Below are 18,414 nucleotides of genomic sequence, written 5' to 3'. Positions count from 1 at the left end.
TTTATTCATGTTTAGCTCTTCAATAAAAGATTAAATTATGTTTTATTTTATATTTGATTAATTGAAATTGATACAGTTTACACAGTCAATAAAACAAACACATTTATTTCTGTGCTCTGTGCAAGAACCTTTCTCACCTGCATGGCCATAAAATGGTTACTGAAGTTCCTTAATTTTGCAGAAATAACGTTGGCTTGAGAATCTCTTGGTTTTGAGCACTGAGAGCGAGACTATTCAACTAAGCCCAGACTTTAATTGGTTGGCCTTACTGGCATATAATGAACAAAGGGTGTCTCCCACCTAAAACTCAGCAAAGCGTTACAGGAAAAGGAGAGAGATTTTATTAGAGCAGTGAGCTGGATGGGAACTCCACGGCCATATTTTTCCCATTAGAAACTAACTACAGTCAGCCCCCATAGCAGCTGTATTTCTGATTATTTCATATTTGACTTTCTCACCTTCTTGCCTCTCCTGTCTTTTCTAGGTTGGCTGTATGCCTTGGGTTTGGAATACCAATTCCAGCAGTTCAATAGTGATCATTTCTCCTGGTGGAACAAATAAAACAATGAATGAACTTCCATGTGACACAGCCCACTACGCTTTCCTTTCCTGTGTGGTGGGGACTCTCACCCTGGCAATATTTCTACGTGTATCTTCCTTGCCAAAAATGATTCTCCTGCTTTTTGTTACAATTTTGTACATAGTTATTCTGGAACTCAGTGGTTACAGAAAAGCAGTGGGGTAGGTATCTTGCAAAGTTAAAACAACGGGTATTTCTGTATAGATAGTCATGACATTGACTACTCATCTGTAAATTGTCCTCTAGCATTCAGTGCTGCTTAGGGATATGTACTCAGCAGAGCATAAGAAATACTTAAGCCATCCTCTCCCCAGCAATTTTGGATGTAGTAATAACCACCAACAGGAAATCAGCTTTTGGGAACTAGCAACTGTTGCCCCATTATTCTGTAGTTTTATGCTAACATACCTCAGCTGAATACACTGCAGTCTAATTATAATATGAAACAGAAAAACACAGTTAAAAACTTCACTTCCATATTTCAGCAGCCCTCAACCAATTCCAATTTCATTTAAGCTTTTGAGTGTTTTTATATTTCCTAATCAAAAGCTTGCACACATATTACAATAATGTATAACATTATAAAATCCTCAAGAAGTTGAATGTTGGTGTGATGCAGTGATCAGATTTACTGTCACCCTTCTCCCTGCCCACAGGAGCCTCTTCAGAAAAGACTAGTGGATAGGGGGTACCCACATCTTCTAAACTAAAGATCTGATACAAAAATACGTAGTGTTAGGTATTAGAAAACCTGGAATAACCCATTTACTTTCCTTTTATTTTTAAGGGGTGGCTCCTTTTATATGCGTGGCTATGAACCAATACTAGCCATTTTGCTATTTTCTTGTGCTTTGGCACTGCATTCCAGACAGGTGGACTTGAAGCTGCGTCTGGACTACCTCTGGGCTGTGCAGGTAAGTCATAGGACTTTTTCTTCTAGTATCCATGCACACAAAATGATGTCTGACTTTTTGAATTGGCTTGCAAATACTTTCAGAACAAATTAGTTGGACTAAGACACTTGCAAAATTTTTCGTGTCTGTTGAGTTTTACAGAGAAAAATTATTAGAGCTTTCTTTCCACAGACCTATAAAATTCATTTGCTCTGGAAGTGATTTTTTTGTTTGTTTGTAGTTGTTCCATAACAGTACATCACTAATGAAGTAATGAAGTAAGGAAGTAATATATTTATATCTAAGGGTGCACTATGGATAGAGGAAATTTCAAACATGGGAAATTGACTGTTAACAATATAAACTTGAGGTAAAGAAATTAAATCCTTGGGGTATTTTCATCTTATAATACAAAAATGGGTGAAAATAAGTTGGTGAACAGGTAAAAATGATGTTCAGGTACCTAAAGAGAGCCTACACGAAAGATGGAGAGGGACTTTTTACAAGGGCATGTAGTGATAGGACAAGGGGTAATGGCTTTAAACTGAAGGAGGGTAGATTTAGATTAGATGTAAGGAAGAAATTCTTTATGATAAGGGTGGTGAGGCACTGGAGCAGGTTGCCCAGACAGGTTGTGGCTGCCCCATCCCTGGCAGTGTTCACGGCCAGGTTGGATGGGCCTTGGAGCAACCTGGTCTAGTGGAAGGTGTCCTTGCTCATGGCAGGGGGGTTGGACTAGCTGACCTTTTAAAGGCCCCTTCCAACCTGAACCATTCTGTGATTGTATGATTCTATAAACTGAAAAGAAGCAAATAAAACTGATAAAAGGAAATACTTACATCAGGCAATGAAACTATGGAACTCTTTCCCAAAGGAAGATCGGAAACTTATTTAGATACCAAGTGCATGGACTTATTTTTGAAAATATATTTCCAATCATAATCACAGCAAAACCTATAGACATTATATTAGCCATAAGCAGGGTCATCAGGCAATGGCCACCTCCTGTCACGGCTCTCAGCAGTCTTATTCCTACCTGCAGAGTGTTTCACACTGGCCCCTGAGGGAAGGAGAAAGTGGAAGAAGATGTAATTTTGTTTCAGTGGAATTTGGAAGTTGCCTTTATGATAAATCTTACACTCTTACACTCCTGTAGTTCACAGAAGTCACATCCTGTTCTCACCTAAATCCTGTTAACTATGTTGTTAAGAGGACTGTGTAAGTCGTCACAGTGCTTGCTTTTACATGTAAGATCAAGACTGGCACACATGGGTTAGACACATCCCTGGGTCTACTGTGTTACCTAGAATGGAGAAATCAGGAATGACTTAGCTCTATTATCTCCTACCTTTAAAGTTTTTCTACCTAACAGTTAAGCTCTGTTGGGATTTTTTGTTTGTCTTGATGTTCAAGACCATGTCCACCTCCTTTATGATTTAAGTTTATCTTGTTCTATAATTTCTGTGGACTCTGTGCTGTTTAACTGAGTCAACAACATGTGATCACTTCATTTAATTTTTGTCCTATGACCTGCAGTATTGATAGGTGCTGTGCCCATCAGCCTCAGAAGTTTGTTTTGGACAAACTGATAATAGTTTCCGCTTGCTGTGGTGCCAAATACAGTTTTCAGGTGGGAAAGAAAATCCCCTGACTTTGAAACTCAGAGCAGCACATGACTAGCTGTGTAGTGGCTATCTTTATGTATGTTGGCACATGGTGGAAGTATGTGAGTGCCATATGATCCATGAATACGAAACCTTCTGTATGTTATTTCTAGCAATGAAATAGAGTAGCAAGCAGGAAGAATAACTGTGGCCTTTCAACAGGTCAAGAGTGAGTTCCAGCATCTTAAATGCTTTTCATCATTCCAGCTACTATGACTTGCACAGTGAATTGTGCATCCCTAAGGAACGTACTTCTTAAAGATTCTTACTTTTAAGTTGGCTTTTAATTAGCAATCAATTCGTTTTTAAAAATTGAAGTACAGGAAACTAATGGGATGCTTGCCTGCTGAGAGTCCAGAACTGGACAATAGTAAAGGAAGAAATATAAACTTTTTCTGTTTTCTTGGGGCCAGGTTTTACAGAAATACCTAGTCGTCTACCACTATTGTTAAAACCATTGTGCACTTACTCCAAAGGACAATAAGGGGAGTTAAGACATACAGATGCCTATCAAATTTCAGTAATGTCCAGCGGCATCTTCAGGTACCATTTCAAAAAGTGCTTTTCATCTGAGAAGATCAAATGCCATTTTCCGATCTTTACAACTGCAAATCAGGTCCTTAATGGTACCACCTTGTCTGTGAGATTTGCATGATAATAATCAGAAAGAAAAATAAATCGGTGTAGGTAGAAAATTCAGAAACTAGGGATCAACATAAGTACCATTCTTTGAAAACAGTATGCTGTGTAGGTGCTTGGCCTCTGATGACCTGGGCATGTACCCTTGTTCTTCTCGATTCCACATGGAAGACCTATTCCCTGTACAATAAATAATAGTGGATAACATGTTGCAAGGAATGTTGTCCTGGTTTCCACTCTGTGTATAGGTTGTAAATGACTGAATACAAGGGCTAATTAACATAACATGCAGAAGTACCGTCATGATGGATGTTACAGAAGTGCTTATGGTGCTTGCCTATTCAAATGGATAACGAAAAAAAACCATTATCTTTGTACTTATTAGGCTCTTTGGCATAGTAAAAACCTGAGCATTAAAAGATCTGGGAAGACCGTTGGTTGGAAGTACCTGTATATTAAAACTGCCTTTGAATAGTTAGCAAACTGCAAGCTACTAATTGTTTAACAATCTTTAAGAAGAGACAAGGGTAAAAACCACCTTCTCGAGTGAGAGTTTTCTCTAGCGGCTGGACTGCAGGAGCCCTGTATATGGTTAAACAGTATTCTTGGCCATGTTTCTTTACAGCTACAGTACTACTTACCATTGAACCATGTTGGCTTAACATGGGTATGTTCTTGGTAGCGGAAGTTTTAGAAAGACCATTGACTTAGTGCACAGGGACTGTGGAGATTTTCTTCTGTTTTACAGAGTCAGTGTGCTGGCTCTTTGTGCAAACACTGGATCGCATGAACCACTGCTAGAGCTGGAGACTCGCATCTCCCAGTAGCCAGCTGCTGCTGTGTGAAAGATTTGCCAATGTGGTACAACATGTATTTTTAGGAAACTTCTCAGTTGTTGGCTTACAACTGGGAGAATTTCAGATTCAAGGGCTATTCTGGAAGCTGTAAGCACTTTGTTTGCATACTTTTAGTAAGGCTCATTGTGGGGCTAGTCCTGTAAAAATGTTCTCAGATGAATAAAACCATTTGTGGCATAAGCTGCAATAAGAAGGATTTCATAGATACTTTCATTTAGTTCATCGTGAACAACAAACAGTGTAGTACTAACTAAATGATATTTTAAACACTGAAAGTATCCTGCAGTTAATACCATTACTAATAAGAATATATAGATAGATGCTCAATGGTGTATGCTGAGGTCTGAGGAAAACCCATTTCCACAGATTTTGTCTGCCATGTGAGGAAAAAAACACATTTTGAAGAAAAGCAGATTTCAAACAAGAAAAACTGATTCAGAAGAATGATAGTTTCAAGAAAAGCTAATCTAATTTCTGTGCATCTAGGTTACATAACCAGAACAGAGATAATACGGTATCATTTATGTACATCATGTGGAAAAAATACAGTTTTCTGATTGATGATAAGTTGTTGAAACATTTCTATTTGTACTTACTGTTCACACGTCAATGGCATTACAGGTTCTTGTTGATTTTGTTAGGTTTTTTTCTGTGCCACATTTAACCTTTCTGAATATCACAGTATTTCCAGAAAATATTTGTTGTGGTTTTTTAACAGGCAGTGGGAGGAGAATTTCATTTTCTACATAACACTGTTGAGTAACTCTGTCTGCCTCATATGACAATAACTGTGAATACCAAATATAGGAGCATTTTACTTTTTTGTGACCGATAATCACTTTTGCTTGTGCAAATGATTCAACAAAACTGGAAAAAAAGAGTGAATCCAAGCAATAAATTTATGAAGCAGCTAAAACTGCCAAAAAAAAAAAAAAAAAAAAAGAGTTGCTCACTCACCCAGGATTTGTCAGGGGAGGAAAATAAGAATAATACACTGATATGACTGATTGTTGCCGTAAGTCAGTAGTTCCATTGGCCTTGCCGGGCCCGATGCGGGGGGGGGGGGGGGCTCTTCCCTGGGCTTTTAGTGCCACCTTCAGGTCCCGAGGTGATGCTCTGCCGCACCCCTCCGCTCCTCTCGGCTGTATGGCGAAACAGCGGAGTTTCCCCAGTCGGTGACATCCCTACTGCACTTGTAGGCTGATTGAAGGGTCCCCTGACAGCTCAGCCTGCTTTCGGAGCAAAGGAAGCATAACCAGCTGCCAGCATTGTAAAAACTGTGGGATGCTGTGGAACTTCGTAAAATGCAATAGCTGTTAATTACATTGATGTCAAAAACCGTAGTACCGAAGAACATTTTAAATTTTGTCACCAGGTCCAAAGCAAAAACAAAGCCTGCTTTTAAATACTGCAGCTCTGCAGATACAGTTAAGTTCTGCAAAATGACCTAGCTGCCACAAATACCAAACAGGTATAAGCAAAAAGCAAGATGTGAAAAATGGTGTTGCTTGTGCCTATGTATTTTCTTTCTTGTTTATTTTCACAATAATCTGCCTTGAGTTTTGAGCTAGCAGCTATTGCGTAAATATCAAGCTGGCAGCTTTCCTTGGTTAACCAATAGGAATAGGGGCAAATAGTCAAAGATTTGGCTGTCTGGATAATATTTCCACCAGGAATGTAAATACCTGTGATCTGTGCTATTTTAATCTTCCTCCAGACCCAAGTACTCCTTCTCCCTTCTCAGTGTCCGTTTTGGCTGGGAAAGGGTGATGCCTACATATCCTTTTATCTCAGCTGTTCAAATTGTAGACAATAGGAGTTCATGAGTCACAAGGAGGTAAGACAGTTTTCATTGCACTTGCCTGAAGGGCAGAAAGCTGGAAAAAGGTCCAGAAAATATCAGTAATCAGTTTACTTCCCTACCCACAGAGCCATGTGATGGGATAGTTTTAGAGTCCTCACTGCTGAACATGACCAAGTCTTTTTTTACCTCACCTTCACTTCTTATCTTCCCTTGCAAGACACACAAGATCTTTCCTCTTTCCCCAGGCAGCTCCTGAGGAGTTGCATATATGAGAGCTGTCTTAGGCGGTGCAAGGCGAGAGGACAGATCCTCAAACTCTATGCAGCAGTAGCAGAGAAGGTACACTTCAGTTCATATTCCTAGCAGATGGCTTTATTAAAGGCAGGATGTTAGACATTTGGTATGGCTGGATGGTGTAAGTGCAGTCCATGCAGAGACTGCAGCTAAGGTACCAGCAACAATATAGCAGTGTGTGGTCTAAGCTAATATACCTTGCTTTTCAACACAACTAAGTAGCTCAGAAGGAGTGCTGTGCTAATTCCATGAATGGGCTGCTTCTAGTTCTGGGGCTAGGTCAGGCAGAGCTAACACAGCTTATTCTTCATGGCACCGCATTGCCCCACAGAGGCACTGTCAGCGCAGATGTCTCCCTGAACCACAGGGAGAGAGTGCAGTCCTCTGTTCCTGTTGGCTAGGAAGTGCCTGGCCTGAAATGGCCAGGACACAAAAAGCTAAGAGCGCTTGACCTACATACCCCTCATTCTGCTGTTTGCATAATTTGTCTTATTTAGGTTTTGCTACCGTTACCCACCATGGTATTATTTAAGGGCCTTCCATGGCCTTAGTGGCTTTTGTCTCATTTCTGGCAACTGAACCTTCTTAGAGTCAAAATTGTACTTAACAGTTTTGCATCCAAAGTAGTAAGACCCACTTGCTCAGTGTGTTGGAAATCTAGCTTTCTACTGTGTTTCTTAGCAATGGTAACATCCTTGATGCCTTTCCCTACTCTTAGAGGATTTTGCCACCCCTCCAGTCATGACTTTGGTGGTTTGGTTTGAGCCACTAGCTCTTCACCCAAGATCTCAGTTCTCCACCTCTTAGTCACAGCTGCGGTCCCATCAGTTGCGAACACTGTCACACCCATACCTGCGCATACACAGTACTGTCACTGGCATTTCTCTCCCCGTAGTTTCAGGACTGTATTGAAGTGAGACAGAAAGGAGGAGAAAAGCCATCACATGCTTAAAGTTCCATCAGAAGGAAACAACCAGAAAACCAACAGTCTAGAGTGTCCTTTCTCATTTATTTTAGGTTGGTATATAAGAATTGTCTTTTCTTTCTGTCTGTCAGAGGCTGGACAGAAGTCCAGAAACATGACCAGGGTCACAAGGGTCTGGTTCAGTGCTGGCAGCTTTGTCCTTGTGCTGTGGCTTGCTCTGAAACCTTTGTTGTGAATTATACGCAATGGTAGGAAACACTACATATTGCTGAAAGACCTTCTCAATCATGTTGCCAAAATGAACGCTTTGATCCACGACTAGGCAAGGTAAAGGAATCTGATCACACATTTCCAGATCAGAAATGAACAGCAGCTTCCAGTGATGAGCAACATGACTACCTGTGCAATGCGTCAAACTGATTACTCCACTTACCTACCCCTGCTTGATTACTTTGGCTTGTCCAGAAATCTCTATGCCCTGGCCAAAAGGTGTATTGTTCTTAGGCTGCTATTCTGCCCCATATTGTATTGGAGGCTTAACTGAGAACTTTAAATGTTCCTAGGAAGAAAGTAACAAAAAGAGTTCTTATTAAAAAAATAGAGGAATGGATAATCAAGCTCAAAATGGATTTTTTATTCAGAGCATGAATTCAGTTTGCAAATCTCTTTGCTGTCATCAGAGTAAAATTTCCCATATTCCAGCATGATGTAAAAACGGAGCTGTAAGCTTGGTTTGGATTTTCAGCTGGAAAAGGCTTTTTATTTTTACTAGTAGAACATGTAAATTCCAACAGTCAGACTAAATGCAAGAGGCCATTACACATGTTTATAGGCAACAGTAAGTCAGAGACAGAGTTATACCACCAAAATAGGGGAAGGATATTTTAAAAAAACAGCATATGAAATTCAAACAGCAAAAAAAGTGTCAAGAAAAAAGCTCACAAACAGGAAATAGATACTTGCTTAGATTAAAAATTTCAGGTATATTTCTTGCAGAACTTAACTGGTATTTAATGTTTACTGGTATTTCACTTCTGGAATAAATTCTGATTCTCATTACACAAATTAGAGGACGAGCTGAGAATTTATTTCAAAAGGGAATGATTCCTGAAGAAGTTATGTTTATAAAACCAGTTCTCTTTCAGCATTCTTTCTACTTGTAAAGAAATTTAAGAATACAGAAGTAAACTGCAAGGCAAAGCGGACTGTGTGATTTGAATAAAAAGGTTGTTTCCTAAGTTTTATCATGGAAAGCAAAAATTAACTTCCTGAAAAAAAAAAAAATCACATGAAAAGAATATTGTAAGACTATACAAAGGCAAGGGATGATTGTTTTTCTCCTACTTAGGCAGAAATGGATAATGAGAAAAATATATAGACTTTGTAATAAATCAGGATAGCAAATTCTAGGTACAAAAGAGACACCAACAAAGATTAGAGCAGATTCTTCACGGTTTACGTGATCGTAGTTTCTCAACAATGCCTGAGAATTTGGCCTTCTGCTCTTGTGCTGACTGTAACTAGATAAACAAAATCATATTGGGATCAGAGCAGAAGATTTGTGTTACAGTTCTGTGAGTGTGATTGAAGAGCAAAGAATAAGCTGTGATTTCTATGAGATGAATTATATGGTACTGATCAAATGTTTTCAAATGGAAATCAGAATGTGGGGCCAAAAGTCACTCTAACAATGAGGAGCTAATTTCAGAGAAGTAATTTAGCAGAAAAGTCTACGAAGAACTAGGCTGGAATTTGCAAACCTAAGAGTCCCAAATGAGATCCCTAGATATTCAATATTTTTCCAATCAGGGGTCTGATTTTTAGAATTGTTTCCTAATGCATGACTCCCACTAACTCCTGTGAGTCAAGACACTTGTAGTAAGATACCAGTATCTTGGGTTAAGGACCTCAGCTGTGTTAACTCCTTCTGAATGCTGTCACTCACATGAAAGATAGAATTTCTGTTGCTGTTGCACACAGAAATTTCTGTGTGCAGGAACTGTGTATGTTTTCATGACAAATACCAGAGTAATTAAAACTGCCTCTAGAAATGCTAATTATTTTCATATTAATTTTTTTTATTATTCCATATCATTCTTAAGGCTGTTCAATTTTAAAACCTTTTTCTCTGTTGAAGTTACTGTCTTACCAGGTCTGTTTCCATTTTACTGCAAAATGCCATCAGTTTGCTTTGAACCCTGGTGATTCTCCAGGCTTCTCTTTTTTGAAAGGTGGATCAAATACTGCTGTCACTGTCTCCACCTACCTGGGAAGTAATTGGCCTCCAAGGCCAATGTGACTTAAGTGGGATTATTCTAGCTTTTTACTCTGCAAAAATATCAAGGGCCTATTTAAAGAACGGAGAACTACAGAAGACACCAATACAGCTGATCAACCCCTGAAAGCAGTCATCAGCCCAGAGACTTTAGCTTGAATTACTAAGGACTTAAAGGGATTTTGCCCTGAAGTAAAAGCACGGTGCAGGAGAACTGTTCCCACCCTACTTAGCAGGCATGATTTTGCTCAGTTTAATTTCAAAGGATGAATTAATGGAAGCTATTTGATGGCTTCAGGTAATTTTTTTTGCTTTTTGAAAAGGTTTTTCTTTTTCTCTATCCCCACAGGCAGAAGAAGAGAGAGATGATATGGAGAGAGTCAAGCTGGATAATAAAAGAATTCTCTTCAACCTGTTGCCAGCACATGTTGCACAGCACTTTCTTATGTCTAATCCAAGAAATATGGTAAACCAAGATAAAATTTAAATACATGGTGATGTTGTATGGGTGTGACCCTGTGTAGCTTGGATCACCTTTCAACTGTATGCTTTCAAGAAAGGCTTGGACTTAGAAAATTTCATTTGTGTTGAAGGGAATAGTTTTGTAAAAACTCGTGTACAAGAATTAGATTGGGATTATTTCTTTCTCTGTAGTGTCCTCCTTCTCTGAAGAATTTTAATAAAAAGCAGGATAAGGGAATTTTCCGCCAGTGTTCTGGCTGTGTCCCCTCCCAACTTCTTGTGCCCCTCCAGCTTTCTCGCTGGCTGGGCATGAGAAGCTGAAAAATCCTTGACTTAGTCTAAGCACTACTTAGCAACAACTGAAAACATCAGTGTGTTATCAACATTCTTCTCATACTAAGTCCAAAATACAACATTATACCAGCTACTAGGAAGAAAACTAACTCTATCCCAGCTGAAACCAGGACAAAGGTCAATGCAGCCAAGTGTCTCTATGCAAATCACTAATTTTTTTTTCAATCAATTTAGAATATTGCAATTTATCACAGTATTTAATGAGCTCAGTTTGGTTCTAAATGGTAAAGTGTATGAACTGCCAGATGCTTCAATATGAATCACTCTAGTTCTAGAAATACACTGCCATTACAAAACCCATCCCTTTAAAGTTAAAAAGAGAGAATTGTACACACCCAGGGAAGACACAGTAGCTTTTAACATCAAAGGCTGCAGTGATTTAATAAATTCATTCAGGAAGCTCTTACCAGAGTCCTTCCAGTGCAGCTGCAATACCTGCACCACTGGAGTAGCCCTAATGGCCATGATACTGCTCTTGAGAGTTTGGATCTATGTATTTGAACCCCAGAAGAGTGGTTTTACTTTGATAAGCTCTCCGAATTCTTAAGCAGAAACCTTACTGTACAGAACAGCATTATATTGTTAATGTTGAATACAGAACTCCACAACTCAGGGAAAGATATGAAGGAGTGAGGCTGGTTTTGTGCTGCAGGGTAAAATTGTTCCGTCTCCTATTTTAGTTATAAAACAAAATTGAGAAAATGCAATTATATTTCTCATACAATAACAGTTCTACAACTGTTAAGACTTTCTACAAAATTTTAACTCACTGCTTCCATGTATAAACAGAGAAAAAGACTGAGTTTTTTTAAATGGTTTTAATAGCTTAGTTGTTAATTTTCTTTTGTATTTTTGAGCGGAGAGATATTTCAACATTTTTTTAATAAGGCTGGCTTTCTCTCTCCCTAAAATGATGGCTTTTGTCCTACCTATTGCTTAGCAGCAGAACAGATATCATAATAAAGATGCCTGGTTTAGGTTAATCTTTTAAAATAAAAATTATATCTCCTCATGAACTGCAGGACCTTTATTACCAGTCATATTCACAAGTGGGAGTGATGTTTGCTTCCATCCCAAATTTCAATGATTTCTACATCGAATTGGACGGCAATAATATGGGAGTGGAATGTTTACGCCTGTTAAATGAAATTATTGCTGATTTTGATGAGGTAAGGTCTAAACTCTTTGTCTTTTCACCATATCAGTTCTACCAAATTACTATCAACAGAGATTATCTGTAGCAACTCAGCCTATCTTGAACTGCCTAATAAAACAGTGCTGTAAATTTCCTATTTAATTGTAGCTGATGTCCACTGGGCTTCTCCAAAGTGCCCAGTTTGTACTTTTAGGCACGTGAGTCTGGCCTCAAATTCCTCTAATACAGGAAAAGTATTAAAATGTGAGTTAATGGTAGTTTTTTCAATGACCTCAAAGTGGGCAAGCCTCAACTTACCAAAAATAATATGGTTTAATCAACTTGCACATATCGTCTGATAACTACGGTTGCTTGTCTAAAATATTATGTAATATTTAACAGTTTTATGTTTTAAACAAAGCTTATGGACAAAGAATATTATAAGGACATAGAAAAGATCAAGACAATTGGAAGTACATATATGGCAGCTGTGGGACTTGTACCTACTTCGGGAACTAAGGTAAGACGATTTTACATGACAGTCATTTGTGGAGGAACCATTCTCCTTCAATTTCCAGAGGAACATCAGAAACAAAACTAACTCTATATGATTATAGATAACTTGTATTACTTCTTTACAACAATATAAATCTGAAATTCAAAGAACAACTGTAGCCTGAAAAGAAAAATTGCTATCCAAGCAGTTGCTGATGTGGCTTCATTTGGGATTTCATTGTCTGCAGCTCTGGATTCTCTGTAAATTGGTGTATAAAGCTCCAAAGTCAAAGTGGTAGCATTTTAAACCTGGTATCTTAGATGACCTTGTGAGATGCAGGGAAGGGGAGACTCTAGGTGTAATGAATTGCTGCAAAACTAACACAAGGATATTAAAATGTGATTTTTTTAATTATTTTTTTTAATATATATTGAAATCTGGGTGCAACTTACAATCAAAACGAACAGCCTCTCCCAACCTCCATCATGGACAGGAACTTAGTGCTAGGTGCATTGCTGCACTTTACCCTGGTCCCTTCAAATGAGCTCTTCTTTGTCTGTACTGCTAGCATTCTTTTTACCCCTTTAATTACTCAGCAATAAAAATAGTCAAAGTCATTTCAGACCCAGTAGTTCTGGGGCACAGTTCTTCTGTATCTTCATTACTACTCCTGAGTGTGTTTCTCACCTTAAGTTTGTGTCTTGGGACAGAGATTTCCTAGATTTGCATGCAGCATCTGGAAAAGCAGAAAACCCTGTGGACAGTGTACTGAATATATTGTATACAGAGTACTATGCACATTAATAATTATGCTAATAAAATTAATAATATGAAGAGTATAATGAAAATGAAAGGAATCTGTGCACCTAGTCTGCCCAGAATTTCCAGACACTTCTCCTCTGTTCTGATATACATGTACGTATGTTGTAGAGGTATGCTCACGCATATGGTTTAGCATTCCAAAATAACACCGAATTAGAGGGCAAAAGCAAAACCCGCCAGAAGATGGCCTGTGAACTTTCTAGCAACAATTATCCTTGTTAAGTAAATAAAAAACAAGGCCACATTGAAATCAACTGTTAGAATCAGATTGGAGTATATCACATACAACTGATGCTTTCCTTTGTATCATTCCTAGAAATCTACACATTACAGAAAGGTATTTTTAAAACTCTGTTTATTCTGAAACATTTGACTCCTGGGTCCCGAGACAGGCAAAAAAATTGATCCTTTGAATTTTGTTTGGTGTGATCTCAGGCAAACAGGCAATGGCATTCTTGTGTGTCTGCTATAAATGCTCTTTGAACTATAATCCTGAAAACAAGTGTGTTATTGGGTAACTTTGGCAGCATATGTTCCAAAACCTAAACATGTTTATCTCTTGTATTTTATAGTTGCTAACTGAAAGGTCAGCTGAGTTATCCCAGTACTGAAGATACCGCTCTGAGCTTATGATAGTAATGCATTTTAAATCACTGCAGAAGGTCTTGTACCAGGACTCTGCCCTTCTCTGAAATCTTGGGGCAAATTTTGGTCTTTTCTGTACAGGTGGAATTTATTTAACATTGTGTATTCCAGAAAACCTGAAGAACTTTTATGAAACAGCCAATATTTTTCAGTTTAACTTGAGGTTTCAGCTTTTCTGCGATCTCTTCCCACTGCTGGTGCGATGCAAACAAGCAGAAATTATTCACAACCTCTTGGTAGTTTCCCACTAGTTCTTCAGCATGCAGCTACGTATTAGAAGTCCGATGATGCTGGGTAACCCGTCATGTGCAGACGCTCGCTGCCAGCCGTCACAGTCCTTGGGCTGCCCTACGGAGTCACACGTGTCCATGAGGAGCCACGGGAGGCTCAAATGCTTCTGGTCTCCCCTCTACCAGGGGTGCCCCAGCTTCATCAGAAAACCTGGCACAGCCTCTGATTGTGAGCCACCAATTTCATACTAGGATTTGGACATGAGCAGAAAGCAGTGGATGGAGTTAACTGTGCTCTTAACTAAGGTTATTTACACACATGAGAACCCAGTACCCTTGATGAAGTTAAATATTTAAATCCCGTATTTTGCAGGACTGTTGTTTCTGCAGCTTGACTTCAGCAGATGACTGTAGTAAATGCACGTTGCCTCTGTCAGAGTGGTTTTGCTGTGATGCTCTGGGCAGTCTTTCCAGTAACTATTCCTCCAATGTTTAAATAAATAATTGCTTGCCAGTTACGCCATCAGGGCAGCACACAAACCAAGCTCTTTGTAGATCTTTTGCACAGTATAAGTTCATTGTGTGTGTGGAGTCCTTTGAAATTACATCTGTGATTTCACCAGGGTCCTGACTTCATCAGGGTCCTAACTTTGTGGTGTTCTTCAGTGCAGGTCCCAAAGAGCTTGCCAGTAATCCTTTAGAGGCATCTGTCACCTGCAGCGCATCCAGTATTTGTCACCAGTCCTCTCTCCTGCAATCATGAGGGGCATTGCAGGAAATCAAAGCATTCATTGGCCAGCAAAGAAATGGAAGGATAAGAAATATAAAGAAGATTAGAGGCTTAAATAAAACTATACACTCCTCCCTCCCTCCTCCAGATAATCAATAGTCTTCTCCTTCTCTGTTGGAAGTGTAGCCATCAGCTCTTTAAACTTACTTCTTGTTCTTCCTTTGTCTTGGTGAGGCTGGAAAAGACTAGAGTTAGTTGACATTGCAGCAAGCCGAATGCCAGAGACCAGGGCAGCTAAAAAAAAATATGCTTCCTAAAAATGGGACTGGCCTAAGGATGACTTTCATAATTTTTTGTTAGCACTTTGCTCTAATTTTTGTAAATTTCCCAGCCACATGAAGGAACCCTTTGAAACTGAGACGAATAAAGCAAATGGCAACCTGTCTCTCAGGTTTCTCAGCTATTGTCAAGTACTCCATTTATAAAATCTCACTATCGTGACAAAAACCCAGTGAGCTCTCATGTCATGCCAGCTGCCACAGCTCTGTTGTGCAACACTCTACTGAAGCTAGACTACCACTGACCCTGCATTTCTTTCACCATATCTTACCTTTAGCCCACTTTCACTTTGCAAATCTGTTCAAGAATTCATATTTATTATTCAAATAAGAGCACAACATAAGAGCAACCATACTGAGAGAGGTCAAAGGTCTATTCTAGTAACCTGTCTTTAACTAGCCATGGTAGATCCTGGGGGAAGAGCATGAATTACAGGACAAACATGCAAACCTCTTTTCCACTTTCTAAGGATATGCTGCTTAAGAAATTCTAGAGCTACAGATAATATCTTTTTACTACTTCGTAGCAAATATTTCTTCCATGAGTTTGAGTAATTATGTTTGAATCTAGCTAACTTTTGGAATCCACAATATCTTCTGAAAATGAGTCCCACGGTTTAATTAGACTGAAGTTGTAAAAACTGTTTTCTTATGTTTTGGGGGTTTTTTACAAGTTGATACTTCAGCATTTCATTTGATCCCTTCTGGTTCTTTTGCTTTAGTTCATTTAGATACGTTTTATAACAACTCACTTCAGCTTGCCTGGAAAGGAAAGAAAACAGGAGAGTTCTGCATCTCACAGGATTAAACCTAACAGGAATTTTGTCAATGGGAACAGCATGCACCCCATGGAGCTGGGAGCTATCGAAAGCCCCAAAGGGAGAAGAGGGCAGAAACTATAGTTATTAATAATCATCAGGCAAAGCAGTTTTGTAAGAAAGCAGGTTATATTCCCTGCCACGCTCAAAACAAACATCTGCAGCTCTCTAGCAACAGAACCACTTTACCATGGGAACTTTGCTTTCCATTCTTCCCAGAAATCAAAAAGTGAGAGAGAAGGGAAAAAAAAAATATATTCAGTACTTCAGAAAAGAATGCAAGTGCTGTAGCCACCATCAAAAGTTTCTTTTCACAAACAGCAAAATGGGTTAGATTCTTTTCCTAAGCCATCCAGTCTGAGCTTTTAATTGTTTGTCACTTTGGTATTTCACCTGCCTCTCAGTACCATACAAATCTAATGTGCGATACTATTTTGTTTCTAGGCTAAAAAATCAATTTATTCCCATCTGAGTACACTGGCAGATTTTGCAATAGAGATGTTTGACGTTCTTGATGAAATCAACTATCAGTCTTACAACGACTTTGTCCTACGAGTTGGTAAGTCACGTTTCTACAATTGTTACACAAGCAGAACATTGTTGTTTGCTGGTTTTCCCTGTGCTGTCTGCCAAGGATTACCTGTCCTGCACTTAGGATTAAAACTGAAAAGCCTCTAGCTGGAGAGTCACATCCATGTAGAAGGTCAGCAGCCTGGTTGATGAGCATGAGTATTAAGGAATTATAATTGTGTCCCGTTCCAGTGTGTTTACTTAATCTATGCACCCCTAAAAGGAAACTGTGCCAATAATTTTATACGATATTATTAGTGCACCCAGGCTTGTGGCTAACACTGTTTTGCCTTGCTAAACTGCTGAAAACTGAGTCTGACTGTACCTAACTATAAAGTTAAGTTGCATCTGCAAAAGCTTTGTTTGCATTAGAAGTGTGATGGGAGCTTTTTGTCCACGGACACCAAATCACCTCAACCAGTCCTGTTTTCTCCAACAAATCAAATCTTTTGGTCTTCACAACACAAACCTTCCCATGCAATCCTTTACATGTTATCACATGTCTTACCTCTCAGAGGCCTTTCTCCCAGAGCCTTCTTAGAGAGCAAGTTCCCCTCTTCCCTTCCTTCCCTGCATACCGCTCCTCTCCAATGGTACTTACACTGCTGTTCTCATTTCATTGCATATACTACCACAGATGGTCTTCGCCACCTTCTTTATATATTTTCATGGCTGAATTGTGAGAATGGGCTGGACAAGGGGAAAAGTGAGGTTGCTAGCAGCAGAGTATTGAGAAAGACCAAAGACATCAAGGGTAGCAAGAGAGGAGTTATACATCTTTGCCCTCCTGTACATCCTAATAATTATAAACCCCAAATTCTCATTGAACTCTGTTACAACTGGTCCTTCCAGGTTCACAAAGGGGCAGAAGACAAATATCTAACCCCCATTCTTCTGCTTAACTTGCCTGGGAAAGCCCTTGCACAGAACCTCATGCAGGGTTTAACATCTGCAGCTCTTCAGGGTACTCAGAAGAAGGAACAACCTCTTTTACCTTCCAAACAAGGTGTCGAAATCAGCCAAAAATGTAGAATCGAGCCCTGTGGTTTCCCAAAAAAGATGCTTGAGCCATTTTCACATACTCTTGTCTTCTTGCAGTGTCTGCCTAATCTGAGTTGTCTAGTACTGACAACAAATGCGACACACTTCCTTTACCCCATTCCTCGTGTCTTCCAGGCCACTATTTCTGTTCCACTTGGAAAACTTCCATTAAAAGGCTTTATATGAGCAACCACAGTGGAAGTTGTAGTAAACAATTAAAGATCTTTAACAGTTTGTACTGAATTGTTCTACAGCTAAACTCTGCACTACCACTTCTTTTCTTCTTTTCTTAAACAAAAAAAAAGAAAATCCACAGATAAGACAGATTTTTATGTTGTCTATCATATTGCATTTCCAATAAGGTATCTCTGTGTATGTCTTTATTTTGTTTCTAAACCTCTTACAGATACAGAAGTCCAATTGGCATTAATTTAACATATATTATGTCCTATGACCAGAAGAATTCTAAGGCACTTATGTTAAATCTATTTTGCAGGATTCATGTTTCTCTTGGATAATATGCTGTAGTGTTTGAAACTAAACTCATTGTTTTGATTTTAGGTATTAACGTCGGGCCAGTAGTGGCTGGAGTCATTGGAGCCAGAAGACCACAGTATGATATCTGGGGGAACACTGTAAATGTTGCCAGCCGAATGGATAGTACTGGAGTGCAGGGGAAAATTCAGGTGAGTGCATTCTGAGACAATTTTGCAAACTTTACATACCTCCTGTTTTATATGTGGTTACATTTTCAAGACCACTTAGAAAACGCAGCCTCACTTGATCTTGTAGTTCTTATGAAAAGGGCAACATTCTCCAGATGATTCAAGCATCAGAGGTAT

At 39.1% G+C, this 18,414-nt stretch overlaps 1 protein-coding gene across 2 annotated transcripts in view; it reads left to right on the top strand.

Annotated features, from left to right (window-relative positions):
- Window positions 1-18,414, top strand: part of ADCY1 (adenylate cyclase 1) — a 165,171-nt gene that overhangs the window by 137,591 nt on the left and 9,166 nt on the right. Inside the window, exons 13-19 of one of the 2 annotated variants that reach the window (XM_069809308.1) lie at window positions 485-741; window positions 1,368-1,494; window positions 10,281-10,397; window positions 11,770-11,916; window positions 12,304-12,402; window positions 16,406-16,520; window positions 18,134-18,258. In XM_069809308.1, coding sequence (XP_069665409.1) covers window positions 485-741; window positions 1,368-1,494; window positions 10,281-10,397; window positions 11,770-11,916; window positions 12,304-12,402; window positions 16,406-16,520; window positions 18,134-18,258 — 987 coding nt within the window. Of the gene's footprint in view, window positions 1-484; window positions 742-1,367; window positions 1,495-10,280; window positions 10,398-11,769; window positions 11,917-12,284; window positions 12,403-16,405; window positions 16,521-18,133; window positions 18,259-18,414 lie in introns of those variants that run through there. The other variant, XR_011329229.1, reaches the window with a different exon arrangement.

The sequence above is a fragment of the Haliaeetus albicilla genome, chromosome 21, assembly GCF_947461875.1.
Source record: "Haliaeetus albicilla chromosome 21, bHalAlb1.1, whole genome shotgun sequence".
Lineage (NCBI taxonomy): Eukaryota > Metazoa > Chordata > Aves > Accipitriformes > Accipitridae > Haliaeetus > Haliaeetus albicilla.
This window is presented reverse-complemented; position numbering and strand designations above follow the sequence as displayed.